The sequence below is a fragment of the Coniosporium apollinis genome (genome assembly GCF_000281105.1).
Source record: "Coniosporium apollinis CBS 100218 chromosome Unknown supercont1.32, whole genome shotgun sequence".
Classification (NCBI taxonomy): Eukaryota; Fungi; Ascomycota; class Dothideomycetes; genus Coniosporium; species Coniosporium apollinis.
Window position 1 is genome coordinate 251433 of NW_006913294.1, and position 19731 is coordinate 271163.

Here is a 19731-nt window from a genome sequence, read left to right on the forward strand (position 1 = left end):
ACAAGCGGACAGAAACTGTTTCAGGAGGTGGATTCGTCAATTGTAACGTGAAGAGCCCACCACCGACGTCGATGCTTTCCCCGGACATCCATATTGCAAAATCCTAGACCAGGGTGGAGCTGAATCCCCGCGATCCAGTCCCGGCATTGGTTGAACCCGTCTCGCGGCCGGAGAAAGGTAAAGCGGTTCGGACAATTCTTCTCCGTGACCAGACGCGCCCAGAAAGTCCGCCTGGGTAGGATCATCGAGACCATCGGGAGTGATTCGCGATTCTGAGGAATCAACTCCCCGGATTTTCATTACCGAGAAGAGATAGAGCCGCGGTCTCCACTTATGCTCTGGAGTAATGGCGTGTTAGTGCTGCGGCCAGGGGATGTGAGAATACAAAAACCTCCAGGTCCCGCAGAAGGTTGAAAGCATCAACAAACCTTCATATTTCAGTTCAGAGTACCACATTTCTGTGTTCAATCCAACACTTACCATGTCGCCTACAGCTCTTCCCGCACAGCCAACTTACCGAATTGCCTCGATCCCCGCAGATGGCATCGGTCCAGAAGTCATAGATGCAGGAATCCAAGTCCTGCAGCAACTTGCTGAGAGTCTGAAGACTTTCAAGCTCGAGTTCAAGCATTTTGATTGGAGTTCCGAGACATATAAGAAGACTGGCAAATACATCCCCGATGGTGGACTAGACGAACTTCGGAAGCATGATGCGATTCTGTTTGGAGCAGTCGGTGCACCTGGCAAGCATAGGTACCAGTACACTTTTTTGACCTCCCACTAATAAGAACGCCACAGATGTTCCGGACCACATTTCGCTATGGGGCCTGCGTCTCGCCATCTGCCAGCCTTTCCAGCAGTACGCCAATGTTCGCCCAACCAAGGTGTTCAGAGGAACTCAGTCTCCATTAAGGAACTGCAACACCGGCGATCTGGACTGGGTCATTATCCGTGAGAACAGCGAAGGAGAATATGCCGGTCACGGAGGGAGGTCACACGTTGGCAAGCCGTGGGAAACTGCCACTGAGGTCGCAGTGTTCACACGTCATAGCGTGGAGCGGATCATGCGTTTCGCATTTGAGACTGCACAGTCAAGGCCGCGGAAACTATTGACCGTGGTGACGAAGAGTAATGCCCAGAGAAACGGCATGGTTCTCTGGGACGAAGTAGCCAAGGAGATGTCGGCAGAATTCCCAGATGTAATTACGGACAAGATGTTAGTTGACGCGATGACGACTCGGATGGTCTTGAAGCCGGAGTCGCTCGACACAATCGTCGCCTCCAACCTTGTAAGAGCAATGGTTTGAGTTTCCAGATGGAGCAGTTTAACTAACTCTTGCTTTCAGCATGCGGACATCCTATCAGATCTCGCCGCCGCACTGGCAGGCTCGATTGGAATTGCACCGACTTCCAATCTTGACCCGACGCGCGAAAACCCGAGTATGTTTGAGCCAATTCACGGCTCGGCCTTTGACATCACGGGTATGGGAATCGCAAACCCTGTGGCGACGTTCTGGACAGCAGCCGAGATGCTTGGATGGCTAGGTGAGGAGGAAGCGGGTCGGAGATTACTTGATTGCGTTGAGAATGTCTGTGAAAAAGGAGTGCTGACAAGAGACCTTGGAGGAAAGGCGACGACGAAGGAGGTCACCGAGGCAGTTTGTGATGAGATCCGGAGTACGCTTGGACAGAAGAAGCTTGTGGTCTAGTCTTTCTTTACCTTATAGACATTTTACTATTGCCCTATACTGCTGATGTTAGTCATGTTTGGCTCTCCTGATGTTCTCGGCGCAATTCTTGGACTCAGTAGGATCTTTAGCTTAGTGGATTTCTGGCGTTTTCGCCTTCCCAATGTCCAGGAAACTTGGCATTCCGCGTCCGTTTACTGCTCCCTGGACCCGTTGGTAATCTAAGGCATCGCAATGCTGGTCGCAGCTGCATAACAAGCGTACTGAAACTTCCAATGCGGCCATCAGAAACTCAAATAAAGTTTAGTGACGAAGAATAGCTATAAGGTTATCCACAATTAGTAGTACAAGTAGGGTTAAGGCGTCACTAATAGGTTGGAAGATTAAAAGAGCCGGCTAAGTTCAAGGTAGTAGACTTATCGGAAATATTTATAGGGTACCAGGTAATAGAAGAGAGCCTTTTTAGGCTCCCTGAAATATAGGTGAAACAGGGTAAGGGATCACCTATACTCACCTAACACTCACCTATACTCACCTATACTCACCTTAGGTCGCGCGAGTATAGGGCGGCGATGCTTACCCTCTAAACTATAAAAGGATAAACTATTAGTAGGTGGGTGACCACTAGCGAATACGTACTACTATATATTTTTTCTTCTGCTCGTTGCTGCTTCGAGGCCCAGGGTGAGGAATAACAGGCTATTTCGCACTAGCTCTCAAGCGTTGGGTTGATTCACAAAGGAACTAGAGACAGACAGATTTATAAGTGCAGAATCAAGTAAGAACCAAGGACTTGAGATTTTGGCAAATGGTTGACGCTCTGGCGTATGGCTATCTAAGTTCGGCGATACAAGTAAAAGGCTGAATTCAGCGCTTATGTTGCAACATCTGAATAGTCTTCAAGCCTTGCATCTACGCCTAGATCCTCCGGACCTCGCTGGAGGCTCAATGGATCTGCCATGCCGGCCTTGTCCTTAGCACTGTTTACTTTTGAGGCGCCCAAAATCTCCAATGCTTTGAAATCTAGATCCAGAGCTTATAGCGCCGAGCAAGCTGACATCTCCGGGACTGACGCCGGATACTGTCTCTTGTGCCACAATATTCGGTTGTGGATGGATGTCAGATTATCCGGGGTGCTGAGTATCACCTTTCGAAGCGACATGCCGATGAGCTTCGTCTTGTTGTACGGTTGTAGCATAGTGAGTATGCTCCGATCGTCATGTCCCAGTCAGACACGAAAGTGCAGGCACCCGAAAGCCGATCAACGAAGGCCATATGCCACGTCAGGCTCTGAGCGGCACAGCAGACATTAGCAAGGGCGGTCTCTCTCCCGAGATTGAATCCATCTTCCACCCCTCCCTCAGTCCGGCAGCTCCCCCGCGCCCTCCGGCGCAAATGGCACCCTCGTCACGCTATCCGGCAGCTCCCATTTCGCCGTATCCAGCCCCTTCTCTCTCGCGCGCTCGACCAGCGCGTCCCGCTCGCGGATCAGCTCCTCCATGTACAGAATCGTCCGCTCGAGGACGTTGGCTTCGCTGCGGCCTTGGCCTTCCATGCCGGGCACCAGGCTGGCGAGGCGGTCGAAGCCTAGCCGAATTGCTTCACGCCGCTTCTGCTCGGAGGCGATGTGGTTTGATTTCTTCTCTTCTTCGGTCAGGCGAGGCTTTTCGGGGGGGTTGGCGGCGGGTTGGCGGGTGGAGGTAGACATTGCTGGGGAAGGAAGGGAGGCGCGAGGGCGTCTCTTGTTGCTGGGCGTGTCTTAGAGTGAGATGGTGTTGTTCACGCTATGATATTGTGGTGAATATGGTTCTGAAGCGGTTGATGTGTTTGACAGGTGTCTTCGACATTGGCAGCCCTGAGTGACAGGGCAGAGCATGTGACGGGTGATCGACCCTGGGAGTGGGCGGCTCGGGCGATTTCTGAAACCTGCCCTGCGGCGTCACCGCCAAGGTGGTTGAAGACATGTCTTGCTGGTATCGATATCAGCTTCAACTCCTGGAACCTCAAGTCACCTCTTGCGCCGCGCCTGCCCCTAAGCTCGAGAGCCCCAGATACATCACTACCGACAGTCGCCCTCCTTCCTAACGTCCAACCCCACCTCCATCCTCTCTCAACCTTCGTCTGCGCCCCCATATTCCACCCCCCACGCCACTGCCCCGACCAACTGTCCACGACATCTCCCATGCGCTCGTAGTTCCAGTCAACATATGAGCAGAAGGCTCATCCAAACCAGTTCACCACTGCAGCACAATGTCATCAGGATCCGCGAGCAGCGGGCGCCCCCACAGGAGAGTTTCCCACGCCCGGAAGCGCATCGTCACCTCCAATGAAGCCTACCTCTACGCCTTGAGAGTAGCGTATCTCTCATACCTCCTCCAGCCCCGAGCGAAGCGGTTGCAGCATGTGCCTGCCCCTCACAAAGCCGCCATCCAGCGCTCCTCCACGTCCGTTAGTGACATGGTGAAAGACTTCTCGCTCATTCGAGATTCGAAAAGCACCAAGCTTCCCACTGGGTTCATGGCTGAGCTGGACAAGAGGATAAGGGGAGTACTGTTTGGGACGGAGAAGATGCCGGAATACAAGGACCAGCTAGTCGTGAACACGTTTGCCGCGTTTCTCAATGAGTTCATGGCCCCCCATTATCGAAAGACGATGGAGAAGGATCGAAAAGTGGAAGACCTCTTGCTCATCTTCTTCGCACAGGCGACCAAGGAACTGCGGAAGGGCAAGCCGCCGGACGACGATGGCTGGAAGCTGATGGCTGACCGGCATTTGGCCTTGTTCGTCCGATTGATCAGCGACACACTTAGGAAGCACGGGTGGGCACAGGACAGGCCAGAACTCAGCAGTCGGCTACAAACAATGGAAAAGAAGCTACTGGTCCATGACCAGGACCTGGCTGCTGAGACACAACGTAACGGCGGTAGCGGTGGGACTACTGTCGAGGTAGAGGTTCCCCGAAGCTACGAGGTTAGAGACATGCCGCTGGTCCAGGTCGTGCAGCGCATCTGGGGCTACCCATACGCACACGTGCAGTCGGACATTGCGGCATACAAGGACGTCTGGACCGAGCAAGCTGCGTTAAAAGACCTCAAAGCGTACCAGGCTAACCTCGGACTTCACACCACGAAGACGCTGGGCCCTGAAGATTTCGACACCAAAGAGGCATACCAAGCTTGGAAGAGAGCTGAGGTCCCAGACCTGACACAAATGATGCTGGCCATCATTCAGTCAAATCCAGAGCTTGCCAAGACTACTTCAGGGAATGGTTTACCACAGTATAACCCAGCAAGTGGATCAACCTCAGATTCAGAAACCTTAAGGAATATGTCAGAGCATTCAGAGAACGGGTCATCTTATGTCATCGACCAGCCTGTTGACATGAGCGGCCTCACATTGAACAACTCAACGAACGGGAACGAGAGTACGGCATCATATACCTTCATTCCGCCCGAGCCAAGGTCATACTACCGCGCAGTTCTGAGGGAAGCTCTTACTCACGATCTTCAAGATAGCGAGATACAGCCTACAGAAGCCACATCAGACACGCCATCCATCAAGCTCCTTTCGAAACAGTCCGCAGAGCTGCTTAATGAGATCGCAGTCAGATGGCGAATACCGTATTCCACTCGGATGGTGCTCTTCCTGGATGTCATTAAAGAGAAGTATCAACAGCAAGATATTCCGCTCGACACAGTTGATGCAGCTTTCGAGTACATCAAGGCACCGCCTCCAGTAGACAAAAAGTCGAGTCGCATAAGCATGGCAGTGCAAGAGCCCCTCTCGGACTGGAAGAAGTGGACCATCAGCGATTACGCCACTTACCAGCAGGCTCTTTCCGGCCTGCATGACGCATTATTACGAGACCTTTACGAGCTTCTCTTACTTTCTTATGACGCCAAGGGCCCGCCACTCGGACCTGTAATGTATATTCTGACAACCCATATTTACGACGATCCCCTTTTTTCCAAAACACTTGAAGACCTCGATCAGTTCTCTGATCAACTTCGTGACGCTCTGCGGCAACGAGCGGCTGAAGTCTACCACGACCTGCTAGCGAAGCAGCTACCGGATAACAAAGAGCAGTGGGAGTTTTTTCATGTAATAGAACTTGGCAAAGCCGTCGCCAAGCTGTGTGAGAAGATTCAGAAGCGGTTCCGCAAGACGCCGGAGATCATGGGGTAAGTAGCCATGTTGAGTCAGAAGCTTCTCCAGGCTAACAGCGTGTAGCGTGAACCCTCTATCGGTACTAATTGCAGAAGTTTTACCGGCTTATGCAGCCGATGCAAGAGATCTGGTCGCACGGATCATGGACATGGCGCAAGCGCGTGGCGAGGAGATCCCAATACAAGATGGCTTTGATCTCTACGCCGAGATGGTTGACATCCGACGCGTCCATGCGGATGCCCTACCCGGGTAAGTGCTGACGCCCAATCGACCTTGCGGAATGAGGTTGACTGATTCTTGCCCAGCGAGCCATTTGCATTCCACATCGAGAGCTTGCTACAGGACTTCGTGTGGCGGTGGATAGAAGCAACGGACGCCAGCGTTGCCAGCTGGGTTGAGAATGCAGTCAAGCAAGACCAGTTCACCGTCCGCACAAGCCACCCAGGCCAGATACCCACCGATGACGAGCGGCACAGCGTCTCGGTTATGGACATTTTCCAATCCTTCAACCAGAGTATTGAGCAGATCGTCCAGCTGAACTGGGACGATGACCTGCAATACGCGAAGTTCATGACGGCCTTATCAAAGTCGATTGGTATCGGTCTAGCCAGGTACTGTGAGCTTATCGAGACGAAATTCGCCAAAGAGATGGACCGCATGACGCCGGAGCAGGAAGCAGCTGCGCAACAAACGCGGACGGAGAAGTATATGCAGCTTGCAAAAGACGCGTGGACTAACAAGGAGAAGATCGAGCCGTTCCAGTTCTTACCAGAGGTAAGCCTTTCCCATATGGCATTTGTAGCCTTCATTGACCCCAGATGCAGTCCCTTGTGAAGCTCAACAATATCGAGTACGCGATGCTCCAGCTGGACAAGCTAGAGCGCGATGTCAACGTTGATGCATGTGCCGAAGTCGTTCAGCGGCACGCGCCGCCCGCAGCGCAACGGCAGCGGAAAGCCGATTCCTACGTCTTCACGATCAAGATCATTGAAGCAGAAGACCTTAAAGCGTGCGACATGAACGGGCTTAGCGATCCATATGTGGTGCTCGGCGACGAGTACCAGAAGCGGCTGGCGAAAACGCGAGTCATCTATGGAAGCCTCAACCCGCGTTGGGACGAGACCGTCGATATTACGACACAAGGACCGCTCAATATCATCGCTACGATTTGGGACTGGGACGCACTTGGTGACCACGACTGCGTCGGTCGTACATCGCTGAAGCTAGACCCTTCGCATTTCAGGGACTTCATGCCGCGAGAGTACTGGCTAGACCTCGACACTCAAGGCAGGCTTCTGTTACGGGTTAGCATGGAAGGCGAACGAGATGACATCCAGTTCTACTTCGGCAAAGCGTTCAGGACACTGAAGAGGACGGAGCGGGACATGACGAGAAAGATCACAGACAAGGTAAGCACGACTTCCCGGAGCCACAATCATCGCTAACACATCCCAGCTATCCTCCTACATCCACCACTGCCTCTCCCGCCGCGCCCTCCGCAGCCTCCTCTCCCGCGGCATAACCATCTCCGCCGTATCCTCCTACTTCCAGCGCACGCGCCCGCAGTCCGTCGCCCAAGGCCCAACCCAAGCCGATATCACCAACGCCCTCAAACCCCTCTTCACCTACTTCAACGACAACTTCGCCATCATGAAGCAAACGCTGACCGACAGCGCCATGGTGATGGTAATGACGCGCCTGTGGAAAGAAGTCCTCGTAACCATCGAATCTTTGCTCGTGCCGCCGCTCTCCGACAAACTGTCCCAACAACGGCCCCTGACCATGCAGGAGCTCGACATCGTCTTCAAGTGGCTGCAGCTGCTGTTTGACTTCTTCCACGCTGTCGATGAGGACACCGGGATCAGCAACGGCGTCCCCCTCGACATCCTCAAGAGCCCAAAATACCACGAGCTCCAGAACCTCAACTTCTTCTACTTCGAGTCCACCGAGAACCTGATTCGCACATCCGAGTCCATGGCCGCCGCCACCGCCGCGCGTCAAGCCGACGCCGCAGCCCGCGCAAACAGGCTCTCCGCCCCCGCCTCCCTGGGCCCCAGCCCCTCCATCGGCTTCGGCGCCGTGGGCGCGGGCCCCCAGGGCCTCCTAGGCATGCCGACGCGCCGTACCAAGACGATCATGCTGAGCAGGAATCTGGGAACCATGAAGAAGGCGAAGGAGGAGAAGAGGAAGGAGGCCCAGGCGGAGCCGAGCGATGATATTATCCTCAGGATTCTGAGGATGAGACCTGAGGCGGAGAGGTATCTCAAGGATCGGAGCAGGCAGAAGGAGAGGCTTGCGGCGGCCGCGGCGGCGGAGATGATTGTGAGGCAGAGTTTGGCGAGCGGGGTGGGGTTAAGGGCAGGGGGGAGGCGGTAGTGGGGTAGGGGTTGCTGGGATCGGTGGCTGCCGGCTCGGTTTTTCGATGCGATTTGCTGTCTTTTTGGGCCGTGTTTATGGGAATACCACTTCATGGAGTTTTCGTCCAGCATATAACTATAATCTGCTTGTAGTCCATGGGAGCCAGCGAGCTCGGTACATAGGCATTTGTGAGCACATGGATCTTAGTGTTGATTATCATTTGACGAAGCAGCTTTTGAGCAATTCGGTTCATGTGCGTTGACGTGTTTGATGACTTGCTGTTCAGGGGCTAGCAACATTTAGGAGCTGCACAACGCTGTTGTTCGCTAGAAAACGTGCTGCGAGAGATCAGAATGTGAGAATCGTGGCTAATGAGCTTGAAATCGCTGTTCGCTGTTGAAGAGTGAGTGGCGAGTTGTGCCTTTCGGGGACGGACCTCATATAGTGAGAGCATAGCGCAGAGTGAACGAAATGGAAAAACTCTTGGAGTCAAGTCCGAATTTCGGTGATTGGAGCTAATTTACATGACTCCCCGATGAGATCGCTGATGATTCGGGTTGCCCTCAACCTTTGATCCCGATTATTGCGAAGCAATTGGAGCAAGAACTACATCAGCGATCCAGATCAAAGGGAAAAGATCTCAAGCTCCCGCATATGCAGGATCCCGTATCAAAGGAAGTACTTTGCCACATGCAGCGACGGATTCGTTACCTCTCCTTCATCAAACCGCACAATCACATCTTGAATGAAGTCTGGAAATTTCTCGAGCACCTTTGCCCACCTCGCATCCTCTCGCCACTTCAGCCCATGCTTCTGTAGTGCATAAGCCGTCGCATCTACGAAAAGCTGGCGCAGCTTAAGGGTGTTGCCCATGGACTCCAGAGCGCGGAGAACGGCCCTTGGAGAGACAAGCGCGGAGGCATCTTTGGGATTGAGGGAGAATGCTAATCTGACAATCGCGTGATTCTGGAAAGCCACGGCACCAAGTTTATCTCCAAGAAGCCAAGCCAAAGTATGGTAGAGTTGAAGTAGTGAGGGAGATTTTCTTGAGGCTAGAGAAATGTGGCTGCGGAACGGAGGTTCGTAGTGTTTCCCGGACAGGAACTGTGCGAATGCCTCGAAGATGTCTGGGTCGATGTCTCCGATGTAGGCAGAACCATCGATAGGGTCATACTTTACACGTTCGCCGATGTCTTGGAAGAAGACTGTCTCGTTGCGAAGTGAACGTTTGCTGAGGCGCCAAGTTCTGTTAGAGTGGGCGGAGTACCCGCGGATCTCAACAAGCTCTTCTGTTACACTGTGAACACATTTATCGGTTAGCGAAGATCGGTGGCAGTACAGGGATACTCACGAAGTCGTAACTGGCTCTACCGCATGCGATGGATTGCTTGTCTGGCCATCATCTGCCATCTCGATTGACTTGGTTGCGTGAGGGCGCTCGCTAACACCCGGATGTGCAGCTGCAGAGTAGGTTGGAGAGTGAAGTTCGATCGTGCGCTTCAGAAAGGCGCGTTCTAGATCTAGGTAGGCGTCAGCACGCAACAAGGAAATTGTGGCAGTCGACTCACCCCTTAGCATTCGGGGAGTCACAAGGGACCTTGATGATGGGCTGGTGTTCGGAGCTTGACCAGTTGAGATCGACAGAAGGATGTTTTTCAGAGGGGTTTTCGGTGAAGATAAGACGCTCCAAGCGGACAGCGAGACCCAAGTGAAACAGGCCACGGGCCAGCTGAAATTAAAATAATGGCAGGCACCGTAGTGAAAGACCGCCATGCGCTATGTCGGCGGCCGCCAAGCGTCCAGCAAACAGGTGTCTTCGTACAAGATCTTGCAAAGAGAAGGCGCAGATGGTACGGCCTTGCACAACGGCGGTGTTTGCAAGAAGAACGAGCTGGGATATGTGATGATGTGAAGGATAAGAAAGCACGTTGGAGGTCAGGTCTGAACTCTGCAGACTGAGACTAGTATGCATAACTCCCGCCAAGACCCTCTATCATTTGGCGGTGATTGTCTGATGAATGCTCCAAACTTCTCCAAACTTTCTAGAGAAAGCCCTCCGCAAACCCGATCTATGCCACCAGAAGAACATCCGGTTCAGACCCCTCTTCACCCCCAGCCCTAGCCTTCAGTAGCCAAACCCCGCATAGGGACGTCGAACCCAGTATTTATGCACATAGACTTCCGGCTCCTCGTCCAAATCCAAGCCCACAAGCACCTCCTCCACTGACTTCTGGACGCCAGCTCCTGGAGATCTCAGAATAGCCCTATCCAACCCGCGCCCGTATCCCGACTCAAGCTTGGCCATCCTCCGCAGCGCGTACGAGATAGCGGTGATGAGACGTTGACGTTGACCGGGTGCGGATTCAGTGCCTTCGAAGGCGTAGGCGATGCCGCCTGGTTCGATCTGGACGGGAAGGGCTCGAAATCCGCACGGTGCGGCTACTTTGCGAACGGCGCAGTCCATGAAGGATGCCGATTGGAGCTGCCAGCCGAGGATCCAGGCCTTGGTATGGTGGATCGGGTCCAATGAGGGAGAGGCTTGTGCATCCATAGCATCGCCGCTGACGCCCGAAACCGTGAGTTCGTAGTCCCCTTTGGATAGAAACCGAACGAACGAGTCGAAGATGGCGGGGTCGGTGTCCTCGAGCAGGATTGGAGGCGCGGCGTGTCTAAGGTGTCCCTTGTCGCGGGCGTTGCGGAAATAGGCGGACTCGTTGCAGAGGAGGTATTTGTTTAGATGCCAACTTCTATGGCTGTCACCATGTTGCACGTGAACTTCGATGGAGTGCTCTGAATGAATATGCCCGCGGCGGCCGTCGCTGTCATGGACGCGAACGTCGATGGTGTCTCCTTGCACACTGTGCGCACATTGAATGGTTAGCAATGTAAGGTTGCGAGAGCGAAGGAACACTCACAAAGACATAGCCAGCTCCTCTATTCGCCGTGCTTTATGTTCTTGACCAGCCATGGCTGCTTTAGTAAGACGAGCTCCGTGAAGTTGGTCGAGGTGGTTTGACTGTGCAGAACAAATGTTGACTATAGCAGTAGAGTTGGTCGTACGCTTCAGATGAACACGCTCTAGGGCTGGTGACAGGCGTCAGCATGGAAAGACCAAGATGTTGTAATGAACTCAACTCTAAACGTTCTGACACCTCTCGGGAACGTAAACTGTGTTGTGATGCGAAGGGCTTTAAATACCAGACGGCAAGAAATGAATTCACTCAGGGTATTGCTGACAAAGATATCAGTGAACAAACGGACTGCGAGAGTGACCAATCGCGGATAGGAATGTGACCAGCGCCGGACTGAAAGCTCTTGAACGGCGTCCGGTAATGTGGTGAAGGCATCGAGCAAACGAATGCCCTCTTTGTACGCTCTATTACAGAGATAAGATACAGACAGAAGCAGAGTTGTCGAGACGTTTCTTATTGATATGTCTCGAGCAAATGATCAAAAAGCTTAGCCGCCTTCCCAGACGACGTGATAGTCTTTTTGTCTTTCATAAGCAAAGCATACAAGGCTCGAACAGTCCCTGGAGCCGCCCCCTCAACGTAATCCTTCAACGAACCGTGATCATTCGCGCGATGGTTCGACATCTCCAGCGTCAACGTGTTCATCTGGACGTCATTCGGTCCGACTACGGCGATGAAGTTGTACCCTTTACCCTTTGCTTCTCTTATTTTTTTACCCAGTGAACGCGCAGAAGTGTCCTGGTCAACATTGTGGTACATGTGATTTAGCGGCGCAGGTCTCTCGCTGTGCCAATTTTTCCTGAGTCGCTTCGCAACCTCTTCAACATACTTGAGTTCGGCGGGCTCTTGCGAGACGCTCAAAACAATGGCTTGACGTGGTGAGAGCCAGAACGGGTATTTGCCGTCGTAGTGCTCAATTAGCAACGAGAGGAAGCGCTCCAAAGAGCCAAGAATAGCGCGGTGGATGATGACCGGCGTTACGGGGCCGCTTTCAGAGAGGAGGGCTGGATCAGTGTCCGGCGTTACCTCCCCCCTGCGCTCCAGCTCTGGCGCAGGTGCAGTGTATTCGAGCTCGAAGCGTTGCGGGAGCTGAAAGTCGAGCTGTATAGTAGCTGTCTGGTGTTCTTTCCCGTCAGAATCTTTGAGGATGATATCAATCTTGGGGCCATAGAAGGCACCATCACCCTCGTTGATGCTCCAGTCACGTCCACTAGCGTCAAGGGCTGCCTTCAGTTGATCCTCAGCCCTTCCCCATTCCTCAGGAGTCCCAATGTAGTGATGCGCCGGGCGAGTCGAAAGCACCAGCTTATACGGGCCAAGACCAAATGTCTTGTATACCATGCCAACAAAGTCTAGCGTGAGCTTGATCTCCTCCAGGATCTGCGACGGTCGGCAGAATATGTGTCCATCGTCCTGATGGAATCTCCTTACCCTGGTCAATCCGCTCAGCGCGCCAGATATTTCGTTCCGGTGTAGTGCGCTGAAGTCCGCATATCGTATTGGCAAATCGCGATAGCTTCTCTTCTCGCCCTTGAAAAGTAGACAGTGCCCTGGACAGTTCATTGGTTTCAATCCAAACTCCTCGTCTTGCCCTTCCCTAGCGTTCTCAGTCTGCCCGGTTGCACCCCGTCCGCGAACCTCGAACATATCGTCTGCGTAATTGTCCCAGTGGCCGGACGTCTGCCATAACGACTTCTTGTAGATGGTAGGGGTGACAACTTCTCGGAAGCCGAAGTTAGGATACTGGGCGCGAAGGAAATCGGCAAGCTTATTGAACATAGCAGCGCCATTGGGCAGAAACAGCGGCGAGCCGGGACTGTAGGGAGATGTGGTAAAGAGGTTCTGGGATGCACCAAGCTCGCGATGATCCGCAGGGGGTGTAGGAGGATCTCGTGTGGTCGGATTCAGGGTCTGGGTGGATGTAGCGTGTATAGGATGCGGCCGCGGTGCAGAGCAGGAACAACTTCGAAGCTGCTGCAAGCGTATGATGCGTTCACGACGGTATCCGCACCGTAGATAGCGTGCGGCGTGGCTGAGGTGTAGCGGAGGGCGTAAGGAAGGCATGTGGGAGGGCTGATGTTCCGTTCACAAAAATTGATTGGCACGAAACACGTTCACAGGTCGACGCGACCACGACCTGTGACGAAACAGCTTGCTGGGCGCCTATGTACATATTGCCCACCATGCCACTTCTTCCCATTCGCATTTCTGCTTCCCCGGGACACTTTGTTCCTACTGTCTCTCAAAGACCTGATTGCTGCTCCGGCATCACAGGTACCTCTGTGCTAGACCGCGTATACTTGAATTTGGCCCACCACTCCACCGCAATATCAGCCTAATGACACGCGCAACGCGAAGGCCAAGACCAGCGCTCAGCGAATCTTGGGGCATCGTAGAGTCTGATGACGAAGAAAGCATCGAGGAAGAAATCACACAAACGGTAGCGGAAGAGCCGCCCTCAAAAGAAAGTCCGACTACAGCAGATTCGGAGAGTAAAGACCAAGTCACGCCAATACGGAGACATATCACCCCTAGGCTGGCGAAGAGTCACGCTCAGCTGGGCAGGCCTGCCAAAGCATCCCCAAATCTCTCCAGAAGTCAAGGATTTACCGGTGGACCATCGCAGCCTCTAAGCCCTATCGTCAAACGAGCCACGCGGTCGAGCTCTAGGAAGAACTCCGTGGAACCCGAACTTGTCATGCCTTCCATGCAACAGGACCAACCGAGCGCCTTCGGAATGAGCAGCTCTCCTCAAGCCAAGAAGCGCAATGTACGTGGTTCAACGCCATCCAGCTCGCCGATCAAATCACCACGAGGTGCTGCGAGTCAACCCCGCGGTGATCGGTCACCAAATCCTCCAGCTGCACCTGAAGATGAGGGAGGTCTCCCTAGCCTGGTGTGGAACAAGGTGTTCTATCCAGCCGCAAGCTTCTTATTCTCAGTCCTCCAGTCGGCGCTTAAGCTTTTGAGGCCGCTCTTAGTGTACGCGCTGGCACTCTGGCTCCTGATCGGTACAGGCATCGTCCTCCGCAATCTGGTCACATCGAGCGTATCGAATGCCTTAGCACCCTTATGTCACATCCCAGGCATGTCACGCGTTGTTCCCCTCTGCGAATATGCCAAACATCCACAGCCCGCCGGGGCGCCAGAGTTCGATCAGCTCATGACCGTCCAATCCGCGTTCGAGGATGTGCTCTCATCCTCTTCAGAAAGCGCCACGCTGCCAATGGACATGAAGCGCAGCGAGCTCTCTATACGCGATCTTCGCAGTGTTGTCAGCTTCTCATCACTTCCATCCCGCAACGAGCTCGTCTTCGAGTTTGGCGGCTTCATTGACACTGCCCGGCAAGCTTCGATGGACCTGACAAAGTTCAATTCGCGGATCGGGAGGGCAGTCGATCACATCCTGAGCACGAACCGCTGGACCCTCCAAGTCATCGACGGCATCACCGAGCGCGAGGCCGCCAGGGGCTCGCTGACTCGCTTCTTCACCGATACAGTCATGGGGCCATTTACCTCACGGCAAACAACCGACGAGATGCTGCTCGAGCAGTATTTAAAGCATACCAGGGCCGTCGAGGAAGAGATCCAAGACCTGATCTTCGAAGCCCAAGAGCTCCTACGGATCCTACAGAATCTAGACGACAGACTCGACGTCATCGCCATGATAGCTCTACGCGACGGGTTTGCGGCCCAGGGCTCTAAAGACGAGCTCTTCGCGGCGCTGTGGACGAAGCTGGGTGGGAACAGGTCCAGCGTTCATAAGTTGAACGAGCAGCTTAAATTGCTTAAGCAGGTCTCGCAGTATCGCAAGATGGCGTGGGCGCATGTGAGTACGACTATTCTAAAGTTGCAGGCTATTGCCGCGGGACTGGAGGATCTCAGGGAGAGGGTCGCTGCGCCGGAGATTGTGGGGACGAGCAAAGACACGCCACTGGAGATACATATCGAGAGCATACAGTTGGGTGTGGAGAGACTGGAGGCGCAGCGGTCAGAGGCGAGGAAGTTGGAGGGGGATAACTATCGGAGGGTACTGGATAGAGCTGAGAGGAATCTGGGCGAGGACAGAATGATTGACGGGGGAAGGATTAGGAAGGGCCATGATATCCATCTTTAGGCGTGCGATTGGAGTGAAGTGTTTGAGTGCTTGGAAGTTTACGGCTGTTTGGGTTCCATTGCAAAGTTTGATACCAGTAGCTTGAGAAGTATATACATGCGCGATTTGGACTACCAAGAAGCCCAATAACAAAACCAGCACCTTGCTATGAAACTGAAGGTCGTCAACAGGGCTGCATCTTGCATGGCTGTGGCGCGGCTGTGGCTTGATCCATGCTTGCATCAGGGCACAAAGGTTGAGGATTGCTCAAGACCTCACAGCCATCAAACTACAAACTTCATCTAACTTGAGGCATCATGGCATTCAGCTTCGGCTTCTCCGGCGACGACATAGAGCCCACTGCTGAAGAGGAAGTGTTTGACACAGGAGCGAGCGGCTCCGCCGCCGCCACGATAATGGATGCACCAACTGCGCCAGCCCAGACACATCGGGTTGAAGATCTGGTGGGTAAGAAATGGATCTTCTACATATCTCGAACTTTCAGAGTGTCTTCAATCTGGGATCGAGTCTCTCTTCCAGTACTTGCACGTTCTGCCTATCGTAATCTCATACAGGGCTTCTAAGCAAATTATTACTTAAGGAGTGGATTCGTTTGATTGAATCCATGGCCTGACGGTGCCACAGCTTGCAACGCTTCCTTCCAAAATATCATACAGCAGTCTCGAGATCGAATCACCAAAGGGGCGAAAGCTGCGCGTTCCTCGGCGTGAGCTCTTCGATATCCGAATGCAGCTTATGGCCGAAGATAACAATGACGACGCTGCTCCACTTACTGGTCTTGACGACTCGGATATCAAGACCAACATCTACGAAGGTGGGTTCAAGAGCTGGGAATGCTCCATCGACTTGGCAAAGCTGTTGCTCGATCGTGGTCCGCGGAAGGACATCGATGATCTGTGCAGGGTCGACCACGTTGTTGAGGTAAATCTTTCCATTGCTCGCTACTCCTTTCAAAAATCCCCTTGCTAAGATGTTCAGCTCGGCTGCGGCACCGCCATACCAACCCTAGTCCTCTTCCATTACGCTATTACCAACGGCCTCACCCTCTACTTCACGCTCGCCGACTACAACGCCTCGGTCTTGCGTCTCGTTACTTTGCCAAACCTCCTGTTGACCTGGGTGTCAACACTATCCGCCACCGACGCCCCTTTCTCAGCCACCTCGCCAAATCCACTCCATGAATCCTCTGCAGGCGACTTAGACATCACACCCGCCCTCCTCAGCGCATTCACCACAGCGCTCACCCACCAAGGCATCACCCTGAACCTGATCTCCGGTTCCTGGATCCCGGTCTCAAGTTTCCTGCCCCTCGTACCTACAGGGCCAGAAATGACGACGCTGGTGCTGGCGTCGGAGACGATATACTCTCCAGCCAGTTTATCGGCGTTCACGGAGTTGTTGGTGGGAATTCTGCAGCGGGTAAGGATGGGGAAGGCGATGGTGGCGGCGAAGAGAGTGTATTTTGGCGTCGGGGGCAGTGTGGATGGGTTTAAGCAGGAGGTGGCGGGGAGGGGTGGGGTTGCGTATGAGATTGAGAATCATGGGGTTGAGATGGGGGAGGGGAGTGGGGTGAGGAGGTGTTTGATGGAGGTGCAGATGTGCTGATGGGAGGAGGTTGAGATGCTATGAGTGCCCTTGCGGGTCTTGTATTTACTGATTACTTAGATATATAATTCCCTGCTATGGATATTTGGATTGGTTGTTGAGAACTGCAGGAGCTTCAGCGTCGCAAAGTTCATTGATCTGGAGTAGACATGGTCTAGAGCATATCTAGATGAGTTTTGGGGAGGTGCCTCCGACCCCGGATCTAGCCCTCACGCCCCGCAGCGCAAGGAGATCGGAGCGAGCCCTGCATCGACGGGAGATCATCCACCCATGCCCGCTGTGGCTGCCTTGCTGCTCTTACTCTGAATCAACCTCAGAGTGGTAATGGACTGGCTTCGACATGTTTATGAGAAGAAGGGAGACTACAAGGTAGGCTGTATAGTCAAGACTGAAGCCTCCAGCATCATCACAGACCTCAAACGAAGCATCAAATCTCTCCGAAATGGCGAAGAGGACATGGGCGCAAGCAAGTTTACCCTCAGCTTCAGGAGATGTAGGTACAGTGCCTCAGGTGCTGCAGAGAGACCGCGTCTTAATCGGTCCTGCAGGATGACGAGAGTTCTATAGCGACTCCTACACCCAATGCTCTCAGCGCAGGTACATCTCCAGCAGCACGCAATCGTCCGGCTCCACTGCCACGCAGCGAGACCACTTTCGATGGCACAGCGAGCCAGCCCAACATCTCACGAAAGGTAAAAGCATGTGCCGCTTGTCGGAAACAGAAGGTTAGCTGCAAAGCACGCTGTATGTATGAGTCTGTAATAGTGACACATTACTCAGATCAAATGTATAATGTCCGATGCTGGGCCGCCATGCCGCCGATGCGTGGACCGCAATCTATCCTGTGTCTTGAACAAAAGCCTACAGACATTGATAGACGAGAGGCATCAGTACGAGCTCTATTGTAGCTGTGCGTTGTTCTTGAGCTGAAGCCATCCTAGGTGGAAGGGCGCTACGAGCCGCGACCTTATGCAGATGCACGGTGCCCTCCAAGATGTACTGAAGCGGCTATCGATGCCTCCACTGCCACGGCTGGAGACGACATCTACCGCCACTGAGGTTCCTTCTGCGGAAGAATTTGCCGACCCACTAGAAGACGTCGGTCCATCAACCGACAATTCTCCAAAGCTCTCGCCAAAGGACGATTCGATGCCTCATGTGCCTATACAATCACTATACGAGATCACAAAGCTTCGAGCCCTGCGAGCCGACGATGCCGTACAGGAGAGTCCCACTTCTCATCCAAATGGCCGCGCTAGTCGCACCATTAACGATTTCATCACGACCGGATCAGTAAGCCTTGAGGATGCCGAACGCTTGTTCGATCTTTATTTGAATCGGCTGGATCATTTTATGTACAGTGTCGGTGGAAGGTACTCGGATCTCACTACCGTACGGCGAGCGTCTCCAATCCTCACGGCGTGCATCTGCACGGTGGCTGCACTGCATGATGCTAACAGCAATCATCTGTATGGTATCTGCAAGCGGGAGTTTCAACGCCTCATGGCTGCGTCCATGTTTGATAGGCGTATCGACCGAGACCATCTAAGAGCTATGTGCATCGGTTCCTACTGGCTCAGTGACATATCTTGGACGCTCTCCGGCTATGCGATACGACGCGCCACGGAAGTCAATCTCAATGCGAACTACCGCCGCGCAATAGCCGAAAGTAATGAGGATGCAGCTGACTGTATGAGACTATGGTACACTCTCTACATATGCGACCAGCACCTTTCGATTCTTTATGGTAGGCCGTCCATCATCAGAGAAGATTTCTCTATCCAGGGGTGGGAGACTCTCCTCCGAGCGCTCTGGGTTACGGATTCCGATAGACGTTTGATCAGTCAAGCCGCATTACTCATCATAATGCGAAACGTACAAGAACTCTTTGGACCGGACACGGGATCACCTGTCCCGAGCGCTTATGCCGCCCAAATCGTCAACTTCAGCCGACAGTTGGATCAGTGGGTTGGTCATTGGTCAACCAACATCCCAAGTATGTTTGCGAGTTATTTCATGAAGTGCCCTTACTGACTGAAGCAGGAGTTCATCCTTGTCTGGGAGGGTTCCCCATCAAGGGCGTCCTATTACACTATCATTTTGCAAGATTGCATCTATACTCCCACATTTTCCGCGGCCTGCCCAACGCTCCAATCCCCGACTACTTCCAAGAGGGAGCATCTGCAGCTGTATCAGCCGCAGCTTCCATCGTCGACCTACTTGTTACGGACCAGGATCTCCGCGACGGCCTGGTCGGCATGCCGAGCTACCTCCACTCCATGACCGCCTTCGCATGCGTCTTCCTACTGAAGATTGCGACGAAGCGTAGCGGTCAGTTCATTGAAGACGCCACAGTGTTCGACCTCACTACACGACTGGTCCAGCTGCTCAGATCCGCCTCCACAGGCCAATGGCATCTGGTGCACCTGATGGCCGACGGACTGGAGAAGATGGCCAACAGCATGCTGCAGCAACCCCAAGGGAGCAGCAACAACACGCCTCAGAATGAAAGCTTGACGTCGAGCGCGCCGTATTCGAATACACAAGGCCAGAATCTGCTCCAGGTGCTGGAGCATGGCGAAGCGATATTGGGCTACCGGTCACCTTACAGTGGATTGGTGGACTCGGATTTCGGATTAGGGCCTTCAACCTTCCCGCAAATCGACTTCGGGAATATGGAATTCAACTACGCTGGCTTTGGCTTTTTGTGATGGCCGATACACTGAAAGTGCTTCAACATTTGCTTGCTTACCAGAGCTCAATCGCTCGAGACGGATTCTCGATAGCCTTGAAATCAAAGAGCATTGTTACGGGGATTTGAAAA

At 53.4% G+C, this 19731-nt stretch overlaps 8 protein-coding genes across 8 annotated transcripts; 4 read left to right on the forward strand and 4 right to left on the reverse strand.

The window, feature by feature from the left end:
* Nucleotides 1-481: 481 nt before the first annotated feature.
* Nucleotides 482-1709, forward strand: W97_06420 (tartrate dehydrogenase/decarboxylase ttuC; the record flags this gene model as incomplete). The annotated part of the gene is made up of 3 exons (XM_007784294.1): nucleotides 482-734; nucleotides 799-1289; nucleotides 1347-1709. The coding sequence occupies 3 exons, from the start codon at nucleotides 482-484 to the stop codon at nucleotides 1707-1709; spliced, it is 1107 nt and encodes a 368-aa protein (XP_007782484.1).
* A 1339-nt stretch (nucleotides 1710-3048) lies between these two features.
* W97_06421 (uncharacterized protein) lies at nucleotides 3049-3396 on the reverse strand (the record flags this gene model as incomplete). The annotated part of the gene is made up of 1 exon (XM_007784295.1): nucleotides 3049-3396. The coding sequence occupies one exon, from the start codon at nucleotides 3394-3396 to the stop codon at nucleotides 3049-3051; it is 348 nt and encodes a 115-aa protein (XP_007782485.1).
* Nucleotides 3397-3938: 542 nt separating this feature from the next.
* W97_06422 (uncharacterized protein) lies at nucleotides 3939-8231 on the forward strand (the record flags this gene model as incomplete). The annotated part of the gene is made up of 5 exons (XM_007784296.1): nucleotides 3939-5869; nucleotides 5919-6104; nucleotides 6161-6629; nucleotides 6680-7264; nucleotides 7311-8231. 5 exons carry the CDS (start codon nucleotides 3939-3941, stop codon nucleotides 8229-8231), a joined length of 4092 nt encoding a protein of 1363 aa, XP_007782486.1.
* Nucleotides 8232-8882: 651 nt separating this feature from the next.
* W97_06423 (uncharacterized protein) lies at nucleotides 8883-9623 on the reverse strand (the record flags this gene model as incomplete). The annotated part of the gene is made up of 2 exons (XM_007784297.1): nucleotides 8883-9510; nucleotides 9565-9623. 2 exons carry the CDS (start codon nucleotides 9621-9623, stop codon nucleotides 8883-8885), a joined length of 687 nt encoding a protein of 228 aa, XP_007782487.1.
* Nucleotides 9624-10338: 715 nt separating this feature from the next.
* W97_06424 (uncharacterized protein) lies at nucleotides 10339-11181 on the reverse strand (the record flags this gene model as incomplete). Its single annotated transcript, XM_007784298.1, has 2 exons — nucleotides 10339-11071; nucleotides 11129-11181. 2 exons carry the CDS (start codon nucleotides 11179-11181, stop codon nucleotides 10339-10341), a joined length of 786 nt encoding a protein of 261 aa, XP_007782488.1.
* A 457-nt stretch (nucleotides 11182-11638) lies between these two features.
* On the reverse strand, nucleotides 11639-13249 carry W97_06425 (threonyl-tRNA synthetase; the record flags this gene model as incomplete). The annotated part of the gene is made up of 1 exon (XM_007784299.1): nucleotides 11639-13249. One exon carries the CDS (start codon nucleotides 13247-13249, stop codon nucleotides 11639-11641), a length of 1611 nt encoding a protein of 536 aa, XP_007782489.1.
* Nucleotides 13250-13883: 634 nt separating this feature from the next.
* On the forward strand, nucleotides 13884-15302 carry W97_06426 (uncharacterized protein; the record flags this gene model as incomplete). Its single annotated transcript, XM_007784300.1, has 1 exon — nucleotides 13884-15302. The coding sequence occupies one exon, from the start codon at nucleotides 13884-13886 to the stop codon at nucleotides 15300-15302; it is 1419 nt and encodes a 472-aa protein (XP_007782490.1).
* Nucleotides 15303-15598: 296 nt separating this feature from the next.
* W97_06427 (uncharacterized protein) lies at nucleotides 15599-19618 on the forward strand (the record flags this gene model as incomplete). Its single annotated transcript, XM_007784301.1, has 5 exons — nucleotides 15599-15745; nucleotides 15927-16223; nucleotides 16281-16900; nucleotides 17849-18903; nucleotides 18951-19618. The coding sequence occupies 5 exons, from the start codon at nucleotides 15599-15601 to the stop codon at nucleotides 19616-19618; spliced, it is 2787 nt and encodes a 928-aa protein (XP_007782491.1).
* Nucleotides 19619-19731: the final 113 nt, after the last annotated feature.